This window comes from Plecotus auritus (genome assembly GCF_963455305.1).
Source record: "Plecotus auritus genome assembly, chromosome: 1".
Lineage (NCBI taxonomy): Eukaryota > Metazoa > Chordata > Mammalia > Chiroptera > Vespertilionidae > Plecotus > Plecotus auritus.
The window spans coordinates 213628251-213646031 of NC_137770.1; the positions used below are offsets into that span (position 1 = coordinate 213628251).

General features: G+C 38.4%; 1 protein-coding gene across 2 annotated transcripts in view; it reads left to right on the plus strand.

Moving 5' to 3' along the window:
* The window catches only part of NMU (neuromedin U), a 42217-nt gene extending 34295 nt beyond the window's left edge, over window positions 1–7922 (plus strand). The window contains exons 8-10 of one of the 2 annotated variants that reach the window (XM_080640248.1): window positions 2673–2726; window positions 4516–4555; window positions 7770–7922. In XM_080640248.1, the coding sequence (XP_080496374.1) occupies window positions 2673–2726; window positions 4516–4551 (90 nt within the window). In that variant the 3' untranslated portion in view covers window positions 4552–4555; window positions 7770–7922. The remainder of the gene's footprint in view (window positions 1–2672; window positions 2727–4515; window positions 4556–7769) is intronic. The other variant, XM_080640249.1, reaches the window with a different exon arrangement.
* Window positions 7923–17781: the final 9859 nt, after the last annotated feature.

The following is a 17781-nucleotide window of genomic DNA, read 5'->3' on the forward strand; positions in this document are numbered from 1 at the left end:
CCCCCCAGCGAGGAAGCCTATGCTGGGTTTAAGAAAGGACACCGCCAGGCCCTGGCCAGGTAGCTCGGCTGGTTAGAGTGTGGACCTGGTATACCAAGGTGGCGGGTTTGGTCCCAGGTTCGGGCACATACAAGAATCAACCAATGAATGCCTAAATAAGTGGAACAACAAATTGATCTCTCTCTCTCATCAATTTTTTAAAAAAAGAAAGGACACATCCACTGTGGCTAGTCAGTAGACGGGGAACAGAAAAAAAGAAAAAATACAATTTACTGCCCCTCTGTATACAAGTTGGCTACTGACTGGGATGGCAATCTTTCTAAAGTGTTAGTAAAAGCAACATTTTAGGCTCAAGAAATAAATATATCAGGAACTAATTGCAGGTGTGTTTTGTTTTTCCCACAATTAACAAAAATAGGCCCTAAATCAGTATTGTGTTTAAGATAAATATAACTTTGTTAACAGCTTTTTAAACTAGAAATTGAGGAGTTTATATTGTTTTTTAAAAAGAATGTTATCTCTTTCAATGATGAAAGTTTCTAGGTATTATTTTTAAGTAATGCCTTACATTGTTAAAATGCATTATAGTTTTCAGTCTTATTTTATTCTTTTGGTAACTCTGCTGGCACTTATGTAAGTACTGTTATCCTCAGTTTACTAAAGGGAAAACAATTCGGAACAGTTAAAGGTGTTTCCCAAGATCATTCTAGTAAGTGAGATTAGAAATTCCAATCGATTCTTCTGACTTCTAGTCTTGGCAAATATTTTTTTTTTTCACTATGCCATTTCGTTATAGTCTAGTCTTGGATACTTCAATTATTTTATTTTATATTTCCCCTTAATTTAAATGCCATCTTAATTTTATTCTTCTTAAATGTACTACTGAAAGTCTTCAAATACTTTTTAAACATCCATACAGTTTAGGCAAATACATTTCTCAAAATTTAGTTTTATGGTCACTATTTCCTCCCAAATTCTTCACTCTCTTAAACTCAGATTCCATCAAGGAAGAGAGTAGCTGCCACCTGCTTAAATAGAAATGTAAAAGGAACTGTAATAGCCTTTAAAATTACAGAATTTCCAGTATGAAAAGAAACAAATCAATTGTTATCAAGCTTTCTAGAAGTAAGAGGTGCTTTTAAAAATTAACTTCTACTCTCTGAAGTTTGCTTAACTTATGAATGGTGTAAGATTTCAATTTAAAGATTCAGTTTCTTAAAATATACCAACAAATTATGAGTTTACAATATCACTTCAGACTATATTTCCAGACAATCTAAAAATATAAACTGTGACTTGGTAGTATATTCTGCTAACTCCTGTATTGCAGCAAGATAAGTTTCCTAGGAACCTGTGAAAGAAAAGAATGTAAGACATAAATAGAAACAAATTACAGTAGTGTTAGCTTTGCTGGGCCTAAGTCGCCTAATTTTAAAACATATTTTTTAAGTGAAGTATTTTGGGTTCTTAAAGAAAATGAGTTTTCAGGTCCTAGTACATTCCAACACTCTTCTTAAAATTTGATTGCTAGACATCCTCACTTCCATCCCCATATCTCTTTACCTCCCAAATTATTTTATATACTGCTCTTCTTCAATGATAAGACTAAAACAACCTGTATGTTTGGATTTGAGAGTTTTAAATTTTAGCACATTTTAAGTTACATTTTGCCCTTTTAAAAAATATAACAGTACAAATGTATAGTTATAATGTATACATTTTTAATAGAAAAAATTCAATCTTTTAAGTATTTTGAGTGGATTTAGTCAAGATGAGAATTAGGTATAAAATATTGAAAATGTAAGATATGTTTGTTGTAAAGCAGGGATTTCAGAATTTTAATAGTTGTCAGAGCTATTTCATAGAATTTAAAAATATGAATTTACTTATATTATGGAATAATTTTAAAAAGGTCTTGTTGACACATTTTCTAGTGAATGCCATCCTGATACTTTTATAGTAAGTAGTTGATGAAAATAGGAAGCTATGAAAACCAATTTTATGGAAACCATAAAATGTTAAATATTTTTTCCATTAAGTTTAAAAGGAAATGTTTTAAGAAAAGAAACACTTCTCAATATACCCATTATGAATAATTGATTTATTCCTATTTGATTTTTTATTACTATTTTTATAAATAGAATTATATTGGGAAAATCTCTTCTTAAGTCTCATTGAATAAATATAGTTTACCCTCAATTTCTATATAAATTTCCATAGCAATATTGTGTATTTTAGCTCTGACAATTATATTTTATATTTTTCCTTGTTGTTGTGTTAGCACATACAATATGTATTTTAAAGAAATTATTTTGTTCTAACAAAATGCTGAAAGGAGATTTTAAATACAGTTCATTATAAAGTGTCTCTCATTTCTCTTTCTACTTATTGATGAATATACATTGTGACAACTTCCTGAAAATAGAATCTTTATATTAGTAAGGAAATTATTTTAAAATACAACATTCTGTTGTACTGCTAGTTGTTGAAAATTCTTCAAGTATAAATACAAAGGTTAACTATTGTTATGAATTATATACTCAAGTCCTTGATTCCCTCTTTGTTTAATCATGATAGTTGTAAATAACTTTGAGCTTCACTATACCCTCAAGAGGAATTTGCACTTATTTCTCCTGTTATTTTATTTGGAATGTCCTCATTTTGTCTTCCAGGGAGAATTTCAAGGTCCTATTGCAAGCCATAGTCGCAGATACTTTTTATTCAGGGTATGCACATACTGTATTTTTTAAAAAATCAATTAATATCAAAATTGAAAAATATTCTCACTGTGCATTTATTTGCATTAACTTGTAAGTTTTGAGTTTTGAAGTTTATTTATAGATATTTGACATCAAGTGTCATAGTCTGAGATTTACTTCTTTTACCAACTTATTTACTGCTTTAATACTATGTCATATGTGGCCTCTAATCCACTACTCATGCTTGTAAATACCCCAGGCGACATTCACCTATTTCTCAGTTTAGTTCCATAAAATTTCATGCGCAGGAAATGAGTGTCTTAAAGATGTATTCTCCTTAAGTTCTAAGGACTCATTTACTAAATGTTTTATTAAGTAGACTAGTGACCCGGTGCACGAAATTCATGCACATTAAAAGGGGATTAATTAGAGGAAATAATTTAATATTGCTATTTGCCCTTTCTCTATAATAGAAGTGATAGAGATGAAAGAAAATAAGTAAAATGTATATGAAAACCTTCCTCCTGTCAGAGTCTGGGGCTCACCACCAGACCCAGAGTCAAGTCCCTGCCTACCCACATGCACCTCAAAATCGCGTGAGACCCAGACCCAGCCGGCCCCCCTACCCCATTGGGCTAGATCCAGACCCGGCCAGTCCCACCCATGTCAAGCCCTGCCAGGCAGGGGGCGTAGCCTCAGGTCCCCTGGCCCGGCGCCAGGATGGGGGGCGTGGCCTGAGGTCCCCCAGCCCAGACCAGGGTGGGAGGCATGCCTTGAGGTCCTCTGTCAAGCCCCTCCAGGTGAGGGACACGGCCTGAGGTCCCCCATCAAGCCCTGCTGGGTGGGGGGCATGGCCTGAAGTCCCCCGGCCTGGCGCTGGGGCAGGGGGAGAAGCCTGAGGTCCCCTAGCCCAGCACCAGGACGGGAAGCACACCTTGAGGTCCCCTGTCAAGCCCCACGGGGGCGAGGGGAGGGCGTAGCCTCAGGTCCCTGCTGATTGCTCATTAAGGCTCCTTATGGAAACTTGGCCTCAGCTGTGGGTACAGCCATCTTTGTGATGGAGTGATGGTCAATTAGCATATTCCCTTTTATTAGGATTGGGAGATTTATGGCTATTTTCATCCACTTTTAAAAGTAAAAGAATCAACTACAATAGAGGGTATAAATAGACAAATCTTTGTTATTGTAGTTAGTATTTTGTATGTCCAAATTGTCTATTAAGTATGAGTTTCTTCCTAAGCAGCTATACTTTCTAAAATGCTTGTATTCCTAATATATTACCAGAAATTTTTCATTCATTCATTCATTCAGCAGCTAATTATTGAATATCTATTGGGTGCTGGACAATCTATTAAAGGCTAAGAATATAAAGCCAGATAAGATTATATTCTTATCTCTAGAAGTTTACAGCCTAATACAGGAAATTGATAAATAAGTACATACAAAATACTATATTAAATGCACCTTCAATCCAGGGGCTATGGTTCTAAAAGAAAGGCATGCAACTCAGGCTATGGAGTGAAGGAGATCCAGAGAGGCTTTAAGGGCTGAGTTTAAAGAATTAATGGAAATTATCCAATACAATATTTAGCTAAGGAATTTAAACTTTAATGTAGAAATAAGGGGAACCATATGGTAAAATTTGCATTTTGAGAACTAATTCTAACAACCAATTGGAGAATTAATTGAAGGAAAGAACAAGACTACATAGAGGAAAAGATAATATCATCCATCAAGATCATTATTAGGCTGCTTTCTATAAAATTAGCTTCCTTCCTTAGTTACACTGATTTATTGCTAATTTGTTATTTTCTAGCCACGCAATGGAAGAAGATCAGAAGGTTACATTTAAAATGGTATGTGTTTCACAATTCAACCCAGTTGGGAAATTTCTGTTGTTTTCAGATATCCACAAATTAAACTATATGCAATATATTTCTATTATTTGATTGCATGTATACATTAATATTCCTATATAAGTACTATAATTTTAGGATCTGTGAGGGCTATATGATGGAAAATGTCAGTATTTTAGGGCCAAATTTGCTTTATCCATGTCATGTATTTCTCAGGCTGTGCCACAATATTCATTATCATTGATTTTGTAGACAGTGACCTCACCATCATTTGTTGTGCAAGTAGTTGTAAGGGATTGCGTTTTTTTTTTGGCAATTAGTATTCAATGTAATGGGTCGAAACTTACAGAATAAATGTACTTCTGTTGTCCAAATGATTCATATTCAAAGATTCTTTTTTAAATCATTTTTATTTTTCAAGTATAGTTTTTTTACAGAATAACAAAATGTGTAAGACATGAAAGCATGACTTTTGCTTTGGGACTCCCAGTTCCCACTCCAGTGCTGGAGATACAGTAGACAGTTTGAATTGCCCTACCTGTTTAATAAATATGGTCATCCTAATATCTTATTATGCTATGACTTTTGAAATCAACCCAAATGCAGACTGATAAATTTATACCATAGTAATGAAAGTATGTTCTACTACTACTTTATGTAATCCTAAATGCAGATTCCATGCTGAACATATTTTTGCAAATATTTCATCCATATAATTTATCTCAACCCTTAATACATATTTAGCTTTAGAGTTATAAAATTCTTAATATTTTCTCAAAAAAAAAAATCCCCAAGTCCTAGCCAGTTTGGCTCAGTGGATAGAGCATTGGCCTGTGGACTGAAAGGTCCCGGGTTTGATTCTGGTCAAGGACATGTACCTTGGCTGCAGGCACATCCCCAGTAGGAGGTGTGCAGGAGGCAGCTGATCGATGTTTCTCTCTGATCGATGTTTCTAACTCTCTATCCTTCTCCCTTCCTCTCTGTAAAAAATCAATAAAACATATTTTTTTAAAAAGCCCCAAAATAAAATTGCACTACTTCTAACCAAAGAAGATATCAACACAAATTATACAATACTTAGAAAATAAAGATAATGAAAACAATGAATATTAAAACTTATGGGACTCTGCCAAAGCCATAGTTAGTGGAAAATTTAAGACCTCAAAAACTCTCAAGCAAGAAAGAATGAGTGAATTAAGGATTAACTCAATAAGTTAAAAAAGAATAAGTTGAACCTTAGGAAAGCAAATGAAATAAAACTATAAATGGAAGATCAAATTAATAAAATGTGAAGTGGAAGAATAGATAAAGCAAATTATCTGATTATTTTCAAAAATAAAATAAGCTAGTTTAATTAGCCTAGCCTAATTAAGAAAAAGGGAGAAACCATAAATATACAAAACTACAAGTGAAAAGAGAAAAATTAAAACAGATATGGAAGAAATGGATATTATAAAAGAGTACTTGACAAATCTCTATGCCTATCTATTTAGAAACCTACGTAAAATAAAGCGTTGTCAGTAAAGTAGGTGTTACCAAAATTCACTTTAGAAGAAAGAAAAAAATCTAAACAGACGAATGGCCATGGAAAAAAAATTGAAAACATTATCCAGAAACTCTCCCCTCAAAAAGTCCTAGACCAACAGATTTTGAATTTTTCCAGCTCAGAGAAGAAAAAAATCTCAAAATATTTTTTATAAAGTCTACCATATTTTTTTAAGTGAAGCTTATACCCAAACTGTACAAAAGTAGTATAGAAATGGAAAATGTGGGCAGTAAAGGCCTGGGGTGGGGGGCGGCTTAATGGGAGGAATAAGGGGACATATGTAAAACTTTCAACAATGAAGATTTATTTTTTAAGAAAAGGAAACTGAAGGTCAAAGTTATTTATAAATTTTAATGCAAAATTTAAAAGAAATATTAGTGAACCATATGCAGCAGTATATTTAAAGAATTTCATGACCCGAAGTTTGTTCCAGCAACTAAGTATGGTTTGACACTAGGGAGCCTATTAAAATATTTTCACCATTAGAAGAAAATTATATGATTATCTCAATAGATGCTTTTGGTAAAATTCCACATCAATTTCTGATGTATTAAAAGAATAAAGAGATGAGTTTTCATATTATATATATAATGGTTTCAAACAAAGTTAGTACAGGCTTGATAGTAAAACACTTCAGAACATTTTCATTAATGTCAGGAATAAAGCAAGGATGCTCTGTTACCTTTTATTTAATGTGGTTCTTATGCATTAGTCATTCAGTTGGACAAGAAAAAAATAAAACATAAATATGAGAAAAGTAAAGAAAAAATTTAACATGATCATGGGGCATAGTTAGGAATATAGATTTTCAAACTATTTCTGGCATTAACTCCTATTTCAACAAAGGCCTGTTCATTTAAGAAATATGAGCCAACATATTCTTATTTTTTCTTTTTTCAAGGAAATAAGAACAAAGAGTTGTGGAAAAGAAACTATCTTTCATAATACTTTACAAATGTAGAGGCATTTACATAATGTGAACAAAAAATACTTTAATACTTAATGGAAAAAAATCTGTGATTATAACATCAAACTAAGTATTAGCATGCTCACAAATGTGAAATAGAATTTATTCTATGATTGGATCCATTTAGTAAAATATTCTCTCTGAAGCTGAGAAAAATAGCTCTATCTGGATTGCTTCCAAAATTTGGCTTTACACAGACTAATTCACTCAGGATTTCATTTTATTTTGTCAATAAAAAACAGTTCAATGATTACTTTTTCTTTGTTTTTCTTACCTGATTATCTGAAGTTTTAAACTTTTTCCTGATGACTTATATTTACTTACAAGGTAGCTACACATATAACAGGAAGATTTAACTGCAAATACATAAGGAAATAAATACACGAGGAATAACTGTGCAACTTTTGAAATATTTTATTTATAAACTTTGTTGATATCAGTGAACTTTAGGAAACCACTTTTATATATTACTGGAAACTTTTGAGAAATATAGACATACAGAGTAAATGTTCCAGTGAAGAGAGATTAGAAAGATTAAATGATAGCTAAAAATATACAAACTGAAGAAATGCTGAGAAATACCTCAAGTGTCAGTTTTATCATACATGACAAAATATAGGAACATCTATATAAAAACATTATATACACATTTACATGCTCATGTATACTTGAATCTAAATTCAATTTTTCTTTTTTTACAGAATACCAACTATTTTCCACAGAAGCAATGCCATGGAATACAAAATATACTGAGATTTTGTGTGTTTTCTTTTCTCAAAAGCAATCCTTGCTAAGTTTAACATGTTTGAGAATATTTGTGTTGTAAACATTCTCAGTAAAAGTCAGTTGAGATTATAAATGTCTAATTTGTTGAAAATTAAAAGAGCATCTTAAAATATATTTTCTTAAGTGTTGTAATCCCATCTAATAAGAGAGTAATATGCAAAGTGACCATACCTCTGCTACACACAAGCCACGCCCACCAGTCAATCAGGAGTGAGTATGCAAATTAACCCAACCAAGATGGCTGCCACCACAGAGCGAGCAGGAGGGAGGCTTGGGTTTCCCCAGTGATGGAGGAAGCCAAGCTTCCCACACACCCTGGCCATCCCAGGCCTCCACTCAAGGCTACAAAGTTTCAATTATAGAAGATAAATAAATCCCAACAAAAATGGTGGCAGCCACAGAGCTGGAGAGAGCAGGAGGCTTGGGTTGCCCCCGGCGATAGAGGAGGCCAAGCTTCCTGGCCGCCTTGGCCTCCGCTCAAGGCTACCAAGTTTCAAGTATAGAAGATAAATAAATCTCAACAAAAATGGCTGTGGCCACGGAATGAGCAGGAGGCTTGGGTTTCCCTGGTGATGGAGGAAGCCAAGCTTTCCGCCCGCCCTGGCCTGCCCTGGCCTCTGCTCAAGGCTACAAAGTTTCAATTATAGAAGATAAATTAATCCCAGATACCAGGGCCTCCACTGGGGGGCGTGGCCGGCTTGAAAACCACCACAGGCCCCACGCCTCAAGGGAACCCTCACCCTGATCCGGGACACCCTTCAGGGCAAACCAGTTGGCCCCCACCGGTGCACCAAGCCTCTATCTAATAAAAGAGTAATATGCAAATTGACCATCACTCCAACACACAAGATGGCTGCCCCTGTGTGGTTAAAGATGGCTGCCCCCATGTGGACACAAGATGGCCACCACAAGATGGCCATCAGGGGAGGGCAGTTGGGAGGGACCAGGCCTGCAAGGGAGGGCAGTTGGGGGTGATCAAGCCTGCAGGGGAGGGCAGTTAGGGATGACCAGGCCAGCAGAGGAGGGAAGTTGGGGGTGACTGGGCCTGCAGGGAAGGGCAGTTGGGGGGGACCCAGGCCTGCAGAGGAGAGCAGTTGGTCAGGGGGGCCAGGCCTGCAGGGGAGGGCAGTTAAGGGCAATCAGGCTGGCAGGGGAGGGCAGTTAGGGGCAATCAGGCTGGCAGGGGAGTGGTTAGGGGGTGATCAGGCTGGCAGGCAGAAGCGGTTAGGGCAATCAGGAAGGCAGGCAGGTGAGCACTTGGGAACCAGTGGTCCCGGATTGGAGAGGGTGCAGGCTGGGCTGAGGGACACACACCCCCCAACACACACACCCGTGCATGAATTTCGTGCACTGGGCCTCTAGTGATAAATAGTGTACAAGAAAGCTGTAAAAATGATGTTTCTTTGATCCCTGCAGCTTTTGACAGTACCGATACACATGCCCTTTTGTTATTTTTATTAAAAGCAGCCAGTAGAAAGTTGAGTTTTAATGAGCTATTTTAGTTTATCCTATTTGGATTTTGTCAGTAACAAATTCACCAGCTCTTAAAATACCAGAATGCCCAATAGCTAACAATCTTAGACTGTGAATACCAAATAAGCCTGCTGGAGGAATACCAACTAAACCTATTGGGGAATTTGGCCATGATCCATCCAATAGTCCAATAAGCAAGTTCTGATTTATATTATGTAAAATTGGCGTCTGATTGCTACAAACATATCGAGGGACTAGCTTTTTCTACCAACTAGTAGTATTCACTTTATCTTAATATAAGTTATTTTATCTTGCAACATCTAAAAGGCAACCAGTCTGGTCCATTATCAGAAAGAAAACAGTCTTCCTAGTAGAGGATCATGAATATACTGTTAGAACTTTTTACATCAAATCAGTGTTTGGTGGACACAGCATTAACCTTGGATAGATGTTGAGATTATCTCCCTTCAGGTTCCCTTGGGTTTTTCTTTTTTGACACTGACTCTTGCATAATCACCTACTCCACCAACCAGGTTGCTGGCTGATGACGGAAGGGTGGCTCTGACTGGATAGGATTAGGTATTATATTCATCAGAGCAGAGTATCTTGGTTAATGTTGACCACTGACTATAGTTTAAATTATACCTTATACTTTAAGGTGTAAGGTATAATTTAAAGTATAAGGTATAAAGTATAAGGTAAAGTCCCTGAATTTCACTTCTTCTCAATCTGTGTGAAGAACATAGGTAAAGAACGGAGCAGAATAGGACAAAAGGTACATTCATCTTTGAAAAATGATTTGCTTTGACAAGCTGGGGACTTGAAAGTGGAGAGGGCCTCCTGCTGTATAACAACAGATGCATAGGTAGTGCTATGCATAGTAATCAACTAGCATGAATTTTGGATTGTTAAAATAAGAAAACGGACTGGGTCCTAGCCGGTTTGGCTCAGTGGATAGAGCACCAGCCTGTGGACTGAAGGGTCCTGGGTTCAGTTCTGGTCAAGCCACATGCTCAGATTGCCTATTTGATCCCCAGTAGTGGATATGTAGGAGGCAGCCCATCAATGATTCTCTCTCAACATTGATGTTTCTATCTCTCTCTCCCTCTCCCTTCCTCTCTGAAATCAATAAAAAATATATTTAAAAAAAAGGCGGGGGGGAGTGGAACACTAATTTAACCAGCAGTTCCCAGGGCCTCTCAGAAATCCAGAGACTTAGGCCATTTACATGTTTTAGGGCTCACATGATATTAAAATAAGAAATACCAAAACATAGTTACAAAAATTGTGGGATGTTTTAAAAATATTTTATATTTAACACATTAATATCTTATATACAAACACCACAAAACACATAGGCTACAGGGAGTATAGTGCTTTTATTAAGTAACTAGAGGCCCAGTGCATGAAATTCATGCATGGGGGGAGGGGTGTCCCTCAACCCAGCCTGCACCCTCTCCAATCTGGGATCCCTCTCACAATCCAGGACTGCTGGCTCCCAACTGCTCACCTGCCTGCCTTCTTGATTGCCCCTAACTGCTTCTGCCTGCCAGCCTGATCACCCCCTAACCACTCCCCTGCCAGCCTGATTGACGCCTAACTGCTCCCCTGCTAGCCTGTTTGCCCCCAACTTCCCTCCTCTGCTGGCTTGGTCACCCCTAACTGCCCTCCCCTGCAGGCTTGATCGCCCCCAACTGCCCTCCCTTGCAGGCCTGGTCCCTCCCAACTGCCCTCCCTGATGGCCATCTTGTGGTGGCCATCTTGTGTCCACATGGGGGCAGGATCTTTGACCACATGGGGGCAGCCATCTTGTGTGTTGGAGTGATGGTCAATCTGCATATTACTCTTTTATTAGATAGGATAGAGGCCTGGTGCATGGGTGGGGGACAGCTGATTTGCCCTGAAGGGTGTCCCGGATCAGGGTGGGGGTTCCCTTGGGGCGTGGGGTGGCCTGGGTGAGGGGCCTGTGGTGGTTTGCAGGCTGGCCACGCCCCCCAGCGACCCAAGTGGAGGCCCTGGTATCTGGGATTTATATTCTATAATTGAAACTTTGTAGCCTGGAGCGGAGCCAAGCCTTCTGCTCACTCCATGGCGGCAGCCATTTCTGTTGGGATTTATTTATCTTCTATAATTGAAACTTTGTAGCCTTAAGCAGAGGCCAAAGCAGGCCAGGGCTTCAGAAGCTTGGCTTCCTCCATCGCCGGAGGCAACTCAAGTCTCCTGGTCTCTCCAGCTTCCTGGCTGCCACCATTTCTGTTTGGATTTATGTATCCTCTATCATTAAAACTTTGTAGCCTGGAATGCAGGCCAGGGTGTGCGGAAAGCTTGGCTTCCTCCATGACCGGGGAAACCCAAGCCTCCCTCCTGCTCTCTCTGTGGCCGCAGCCATCTTGGTTGGGTTAATTTGCATACTCGCTCCTGATTGGCTTGTGGGCATGGCTTGTGGGTGTAGGAGAGTGATGGTTAATTTGCATATTACTCTTTTATTAGATAGGATAACTGAGCACCACAGATGTTAAACTACCCCAGTTTAACATTGTGTCCTTAAAAACATCTTTTTTCTTTTCTCCAAATCTTATCAGACTATCTCTGTGACCATCCTATATAATAAAGAAGTGATATGCAAATGGTTGTTACGCTATGAAGCGTAATGACCGACCACGTAATGACCCGATCACAGATCAGCAGAAGGGTGGGGCAGTGAGCTACAGGAGGGGGCAGGGAAGCAAGCTATTGGGGGGTGGGGAGCGGAGGGAGCTACAGGAGGGGGCAGGGCAGCAAGGTATGAGGGGGGGGCGGTGGAGAGGGGTAGGGGGAGCTACAGGAGGGCAGCAGCAAGCTACTGGCCCAAGGATTTGTGCCCAGGGCTACTAGTTTGTATATAAGCTTATTTGGCAAAAACATCAAATGTTTATCCCATGATCCTGGCAGCTCCTAGTAAACATTTTCTTAACCTAAACACCAAGGAACCCAACTATCTAGGTTTCCTACCTAAAGCCAAACCTTCTGTCTTCTAATCCTGTGCGTTTTTAAGATGGGGGTGAAGAGGCATTTGGTAATCTGATGAAAGCTCTGGTCCTTTACTCTGTACACACCCTCTTCCCCCAAATTGTACACATACAACAAAAGTTGTGTACAATTGGGGCTTGGGGGCTAGGTAGCCCCTAAAATCCATCCAAATACAGACTATGGGCTCTTAGCTAAGAATTTCTCCTCTGAAGGGTCCCCTCGCCAGGATTTTATTCATATTCCATTAAAACATGACTCAGGGATTGAAGGGTGTCGGAGGGCTCAGAAACAATGCATTGATTTGGTGGCGGCGTGCAGAAGGGTGGGGGGAATGCCAGCCCTCAGGACCACGTGGTGAACAGGGAAGGCACAGCTTGGGATAAATACCCCAGCACCGGGTGCGTCAGTGCCCACACCACCCCTAGACCACGCCTCCGCGTTGCCTGGCAACACAGCTGCGCTGGAGGCACGTGAGTAAACGAGTAAACGTGTCCAGGAGCGCTCGTGGTCCCCTCCCGCTCAGGGTGGCGGTGGACACCGCTGTCCCGGCTCCGGGCTCTCTTCGCCCCCAACCCCCCGGAGGAGGCGTCTGAGTCCGGAGTCCCTCGCAAGCGGTCTGAGGACGCCGTCACCTGAAGGTCCAGGCTGAACGTCATGCAGGTCGGAGTCCCAGCCGCCGGCAGCTCTGGGGCACCGGGCAGAGCTCCCCGCTGGGCCTGAGGCTGAGCGCCCGAGGGGAGGGCGGCGCACGGGGCTGGGGGTCTAACGTTTATTTTTGATAAGAGCTAAATTTTGCGTGAGTCTCGAGATTTGAGAGACATCCAAATTAACTCTAGGAGAGCACCATTTTTTTTTTTTTTCAAGGTTTGTCGCTGGGGGTTAGTTTGAGATTGTGTTTCACATCTGAATCTTGGAAATCTCACTGCTGCACGATTTCTGACTTAAGAAATAGACCAGCAACTTTAGCCCAAGTGTAATTCAATTTAAATATTCTGCCCCACTACCTTAAAAAACAAGCAGAACGGAAATACTGGTTGCATCTATCTTGAAAAAGACCAGGTGTCCCTGAAGTTTCGCCTACCTGGTCACAAAAGCTCTGTTAGGCTTCCATTTATCCTTAGGTCCCGAGGTGGCTCCTCCCCTTATGAACCAGATGTCTGTGCTCTTGTGACTTTATTAGAGTAAAATTTTCACTTTCTGACTTGGAGAAACAGCTTCTTCCCACCTGCTTCTCCACATTAAAACTACTGTGATTTTTCTTGTTTTACATATTTAATTTTGACATTCAGATATACCATATAATTTATTAGGATATTTTAAACATAAACCACATATAAATTTAATGGATAGCCCTTTTGTGTTAATTATAGGTTTCTAGCAAGTACATTTTATCCAATGTACAAAGACATTTCTAGACACTGTAGTAAGTAACCCAAAAGAAAATTAAGAAAATAATTCCATGTATGATCACATCAAAAAGAATAAAATACTTAGGAATAAATGTAATCTAGGAGGCAAAAGAATTGTACACTGAACACTACAAAACATTGCTAGAAAGAAATTAAATAAGACACAAATAACTAGAAAGACATCATACCTTTTTAAATTGGAAGACATAATATTGTTAAGATGTCAAAACTTCCCAAAGCAATCTACAAATCCAGTGTAATCTCTATCAAAATCCCAATAATAGTTTTTGTAAAACTAGAAAAACCCATCCTAAAATTCAGATGAATTCTTAAGATACCCAAAATAGCCAAAACAGTCTTGAAAAAATGAACAAAGGTGGAAGGCGCACACTTTCTAATTTCAAATATACTACAAAGTTACAATAATCAAAACAGTGTGGTTAAAAAAATACACAGTGTGGTACTGGCAAAAAGACAGACCAATGGGATAAAACAGAATGCAAAGAAAGAAGCCCTCACAAATAGTCAAATGATTTTCAATAACGGTGCAAAAATCATTTAAGTGAAAGGATAGTCTCTTGGACAAATGGTGTTGGGAAACCAATATTCACATGCAGAAGGATAAAGTTAGACTGCTAACTCACAGTATAAGCAAATATTAACTGAAAAAGGATCAAAGACCTAGAAGTGAGAACTAAAACTATAAGACACTTAGAAGAAAATATAGGGGGAAATTGCTATATTAGATTGGCAATGATTTCTTTAATATGACAGCAAAAACACAGGCAATAAAATAAAAAGTTAAATTAGATTTCATCAAAATTTAGACTTTTATGCACCAAAAAATACTATTGATATAATGAAAATGCAAACCACAGAGTGGGAGAAAATGTTTTCAAAATACATATTTGATAAAAATTAATATCCAGAATATATAAAGAACTCCTAATATTCAACACCAAAAAGATAAACCAATTAAAAATAAGCATATAAAAAGATGCTTCACATCTATGTCATCAGGAAAATGCAAATTCAAACAAGAGACCACTACACCTATTAGAATGGCCAAAACATGGAACATTGACATTACCACGTGCTAACGAGAATATGGAAGCATCAGGAACTCACTCTCATTCATTGCTGGTAGGAATGCAAAATGGCGCAGCCTTTGGAAGACAGCTTGGACGTTTCTTACAAGACTTAACATGTTCTTACCATTTGATCTAACAATCACATTCCTTGGTATTTACTCAAAGGAGTTGAAAACTTACTGTCCACACAAAACCTGCACACAGGTGTTTATAGCAGCTTTACATCATCGTTGTCAAAAGTTGGCAGCAACTAATATATCCTTCGGTAAGTGAATGGGTAAACAAACTGGTACATCCAGATAATGGAATATTATTCAGCACTAAAAAGAAATGATCAAGCCACGAAAAGACATGGAGGAAACTTAAATACACATTACTAAGTGAAAGAAGCCATTCTGGAAATGGCAAAACTATGGAGACAATTAAAAAGTTCAGTAGTTGCCAGTGTTTGGGAGGTGGAGGGATGAACAGGTGATGCACATGGGCTTTTTAGTGCTCTAAATCACTCTATTATATCACAGTGATTGGCACGTGTCATCATGCATTTTTATCCAGACACATAGAATGTACATCAAGAGTGAAGCATAATGTACAGTATGGACTTTGGGTGATTATGATATGTCAATGAAGTTTCATCAGGTGTAACAAATATGTCATTCTGGTAGAGGATGTTGCTAATGGGGGAGGCTATGCATGTGTGGGAGCAGGATGCATATTAGAAATCTTGTACCTTCCCCTCAATTTTGCTGTGAACCTAAAACAGCTACAAAAATAAAGTCCTAATAAAAAAATTGTTTCTGTTTTATTTTGGCTTTAAATGAAGAATTTGCTTAAACTCTGGTGGTGGATATTGATAACGGGGGAGACTATGCATTTGTGGGGGCAGAAAGTATACGGGAAATCTCTGTACCTTTCCCTCAATTTCGCTGTGAACCTAAAACTGCCCTAAAATATTTAGTCTTAATTTAAATTTTTAAAAATAAAATATAAAATGGACAAAGAACTTGAATAGACATCTCTCCAAAGAAGATATACAATGGCTAATATACACATAAAAAGATGCTCAATATCATTAATCATTAGAGAAATGTAAATAAAAGCCACAATGAGAGACCACACCCATTTGAAAAACTATTATTGAAAACAGAAAATGACAAGTGTTGATGAGAATATGGAGGAATTGGAATCCTTGTGCATTGCTGGTAGGATTGTAAAATGGTGTAACTGCTATGGAAAACAGTCATTCCTTTAAAAATTATACATAGTATTATTATATGAACCAGCAATCCCACTCCTAGGTATAGTCTCAAAAGAATTGAAAGCAGGAATTCAAAATATTTTACGCATATGTTCATAGCAGCATTATTCACATTAGCCAAGTGGAAACAGCCCAAATGTCCATCATTGGATGACTAGAAAAACAAGCTATGGTGTGAACACACAATGGAATATTATTCAGCCCTAGAACAGAAGGAAATTTTGATACATGCTTCAACATGGATGATCTCTGAAAAAATTATGTGAAGTGAAATAAGCTAGTAACAGGACAAATATAGACATGTGCTGCAAAATGACCTTTTGGGTCAACATTGGACTGCATAAATGATGGTGGTCACATAAGATTATAATGGAGCTGAATTTCCTGTAAGAAATGGAAAGATAAGATTCAGGAGGAATTTTTCTGATGAGAACAATATCTGGGAGCTTGGCAATAGATTTCCTCTTACTGCAGCTCAATTTTGAGTGTGCAGTTTACATCCCAATCAACTACTGGCCTGTTTCAGCATATAGGAGCCTATCTCCCTAGGACCACGTATTCAGAGGGTGCTACAGTCCTCTCAGATCTACTTGATGGTCTTCAGAGTACACTGCTGTAATTCTTTGTTGAGGAACTAAAATCCTATGCAAGGACACAGGTCCACAGGAACCATTATAAGTAGTAGGTGCCACTGCCACTTTAGTACAAGCTTTCTGTGGTGGTGTGGAGCCAGCCTGTTCCTATACTTTGGAAATATTTTCAGATTGTACTGGTGCAAAGCATGAGTTTCATTTCTTCCATCAATTCAATGCTAGAGAGAGCCCTTTTTTGCCAGCTAGGGTCAGTGGAACCAAAAACAAATTTCCAAAGTCAAACTATTGAGTCCTCAGTTCTACACCCTTTCCATGTTAAATACCCTCTTTTAAAAAAATAAATACCCCAAACTTCATTAATCTGACTTCTCCTCCAACATGCATAGCCAAAACCACATTGCCAGGGCAATCCCTTATGCTCTTTGATGTCTTATTGTTACTATTCCTCAAAGCACCATATACTCCTGACAGTAATCTAAACCTTAGCCAGCCAGTTTCTCTTAAATATTTCCAATCAGTCCAGCCCACATCCCTGTTCACGGAGCAGCACTGGCAGCTTCCATGTCCTATTTCTGACCCTGTTGGAAGGAAGGAGGGGTGGGCTTGTAGGACAATGTTTATAAAATCTACAGTAGTGTTCAGCAATGGCAAATTGCTTCATCAAAGCCAGCAAGTGGATAGAGAGTGCTGGCAAGATAAAAGTTACAGTCTCTGGAATTCAATCACAGAAATGACATTCCTTCACTTTTGCCATATTCTATTGGTTAACAGCATGGCACAGTTCCCACCCATCATGTTGGAGAGGAGATTACTCAGGGATGTGAATAGCAGAAGGTGGGACTCATTCAGGTGATCTTATACTTTGTTTGCTACAGTATTCACTCCCTTCTTTTGGAAATATCAGAAAAAAAAAAAAAGGATGGCATACTAGAGAAACAATAGTTAATATATGATTGACAACTTCTGGAAAAGCAGGAAAAAAATCAAATCCTAAATAATAAAGAAAAAAAGGCTAACTTTCATAGAAAGAAATTGTGATTAGACACAAATGGAACTATAAAAAGATTCCTGGCCTCTTCTAAGATTTAACCAGG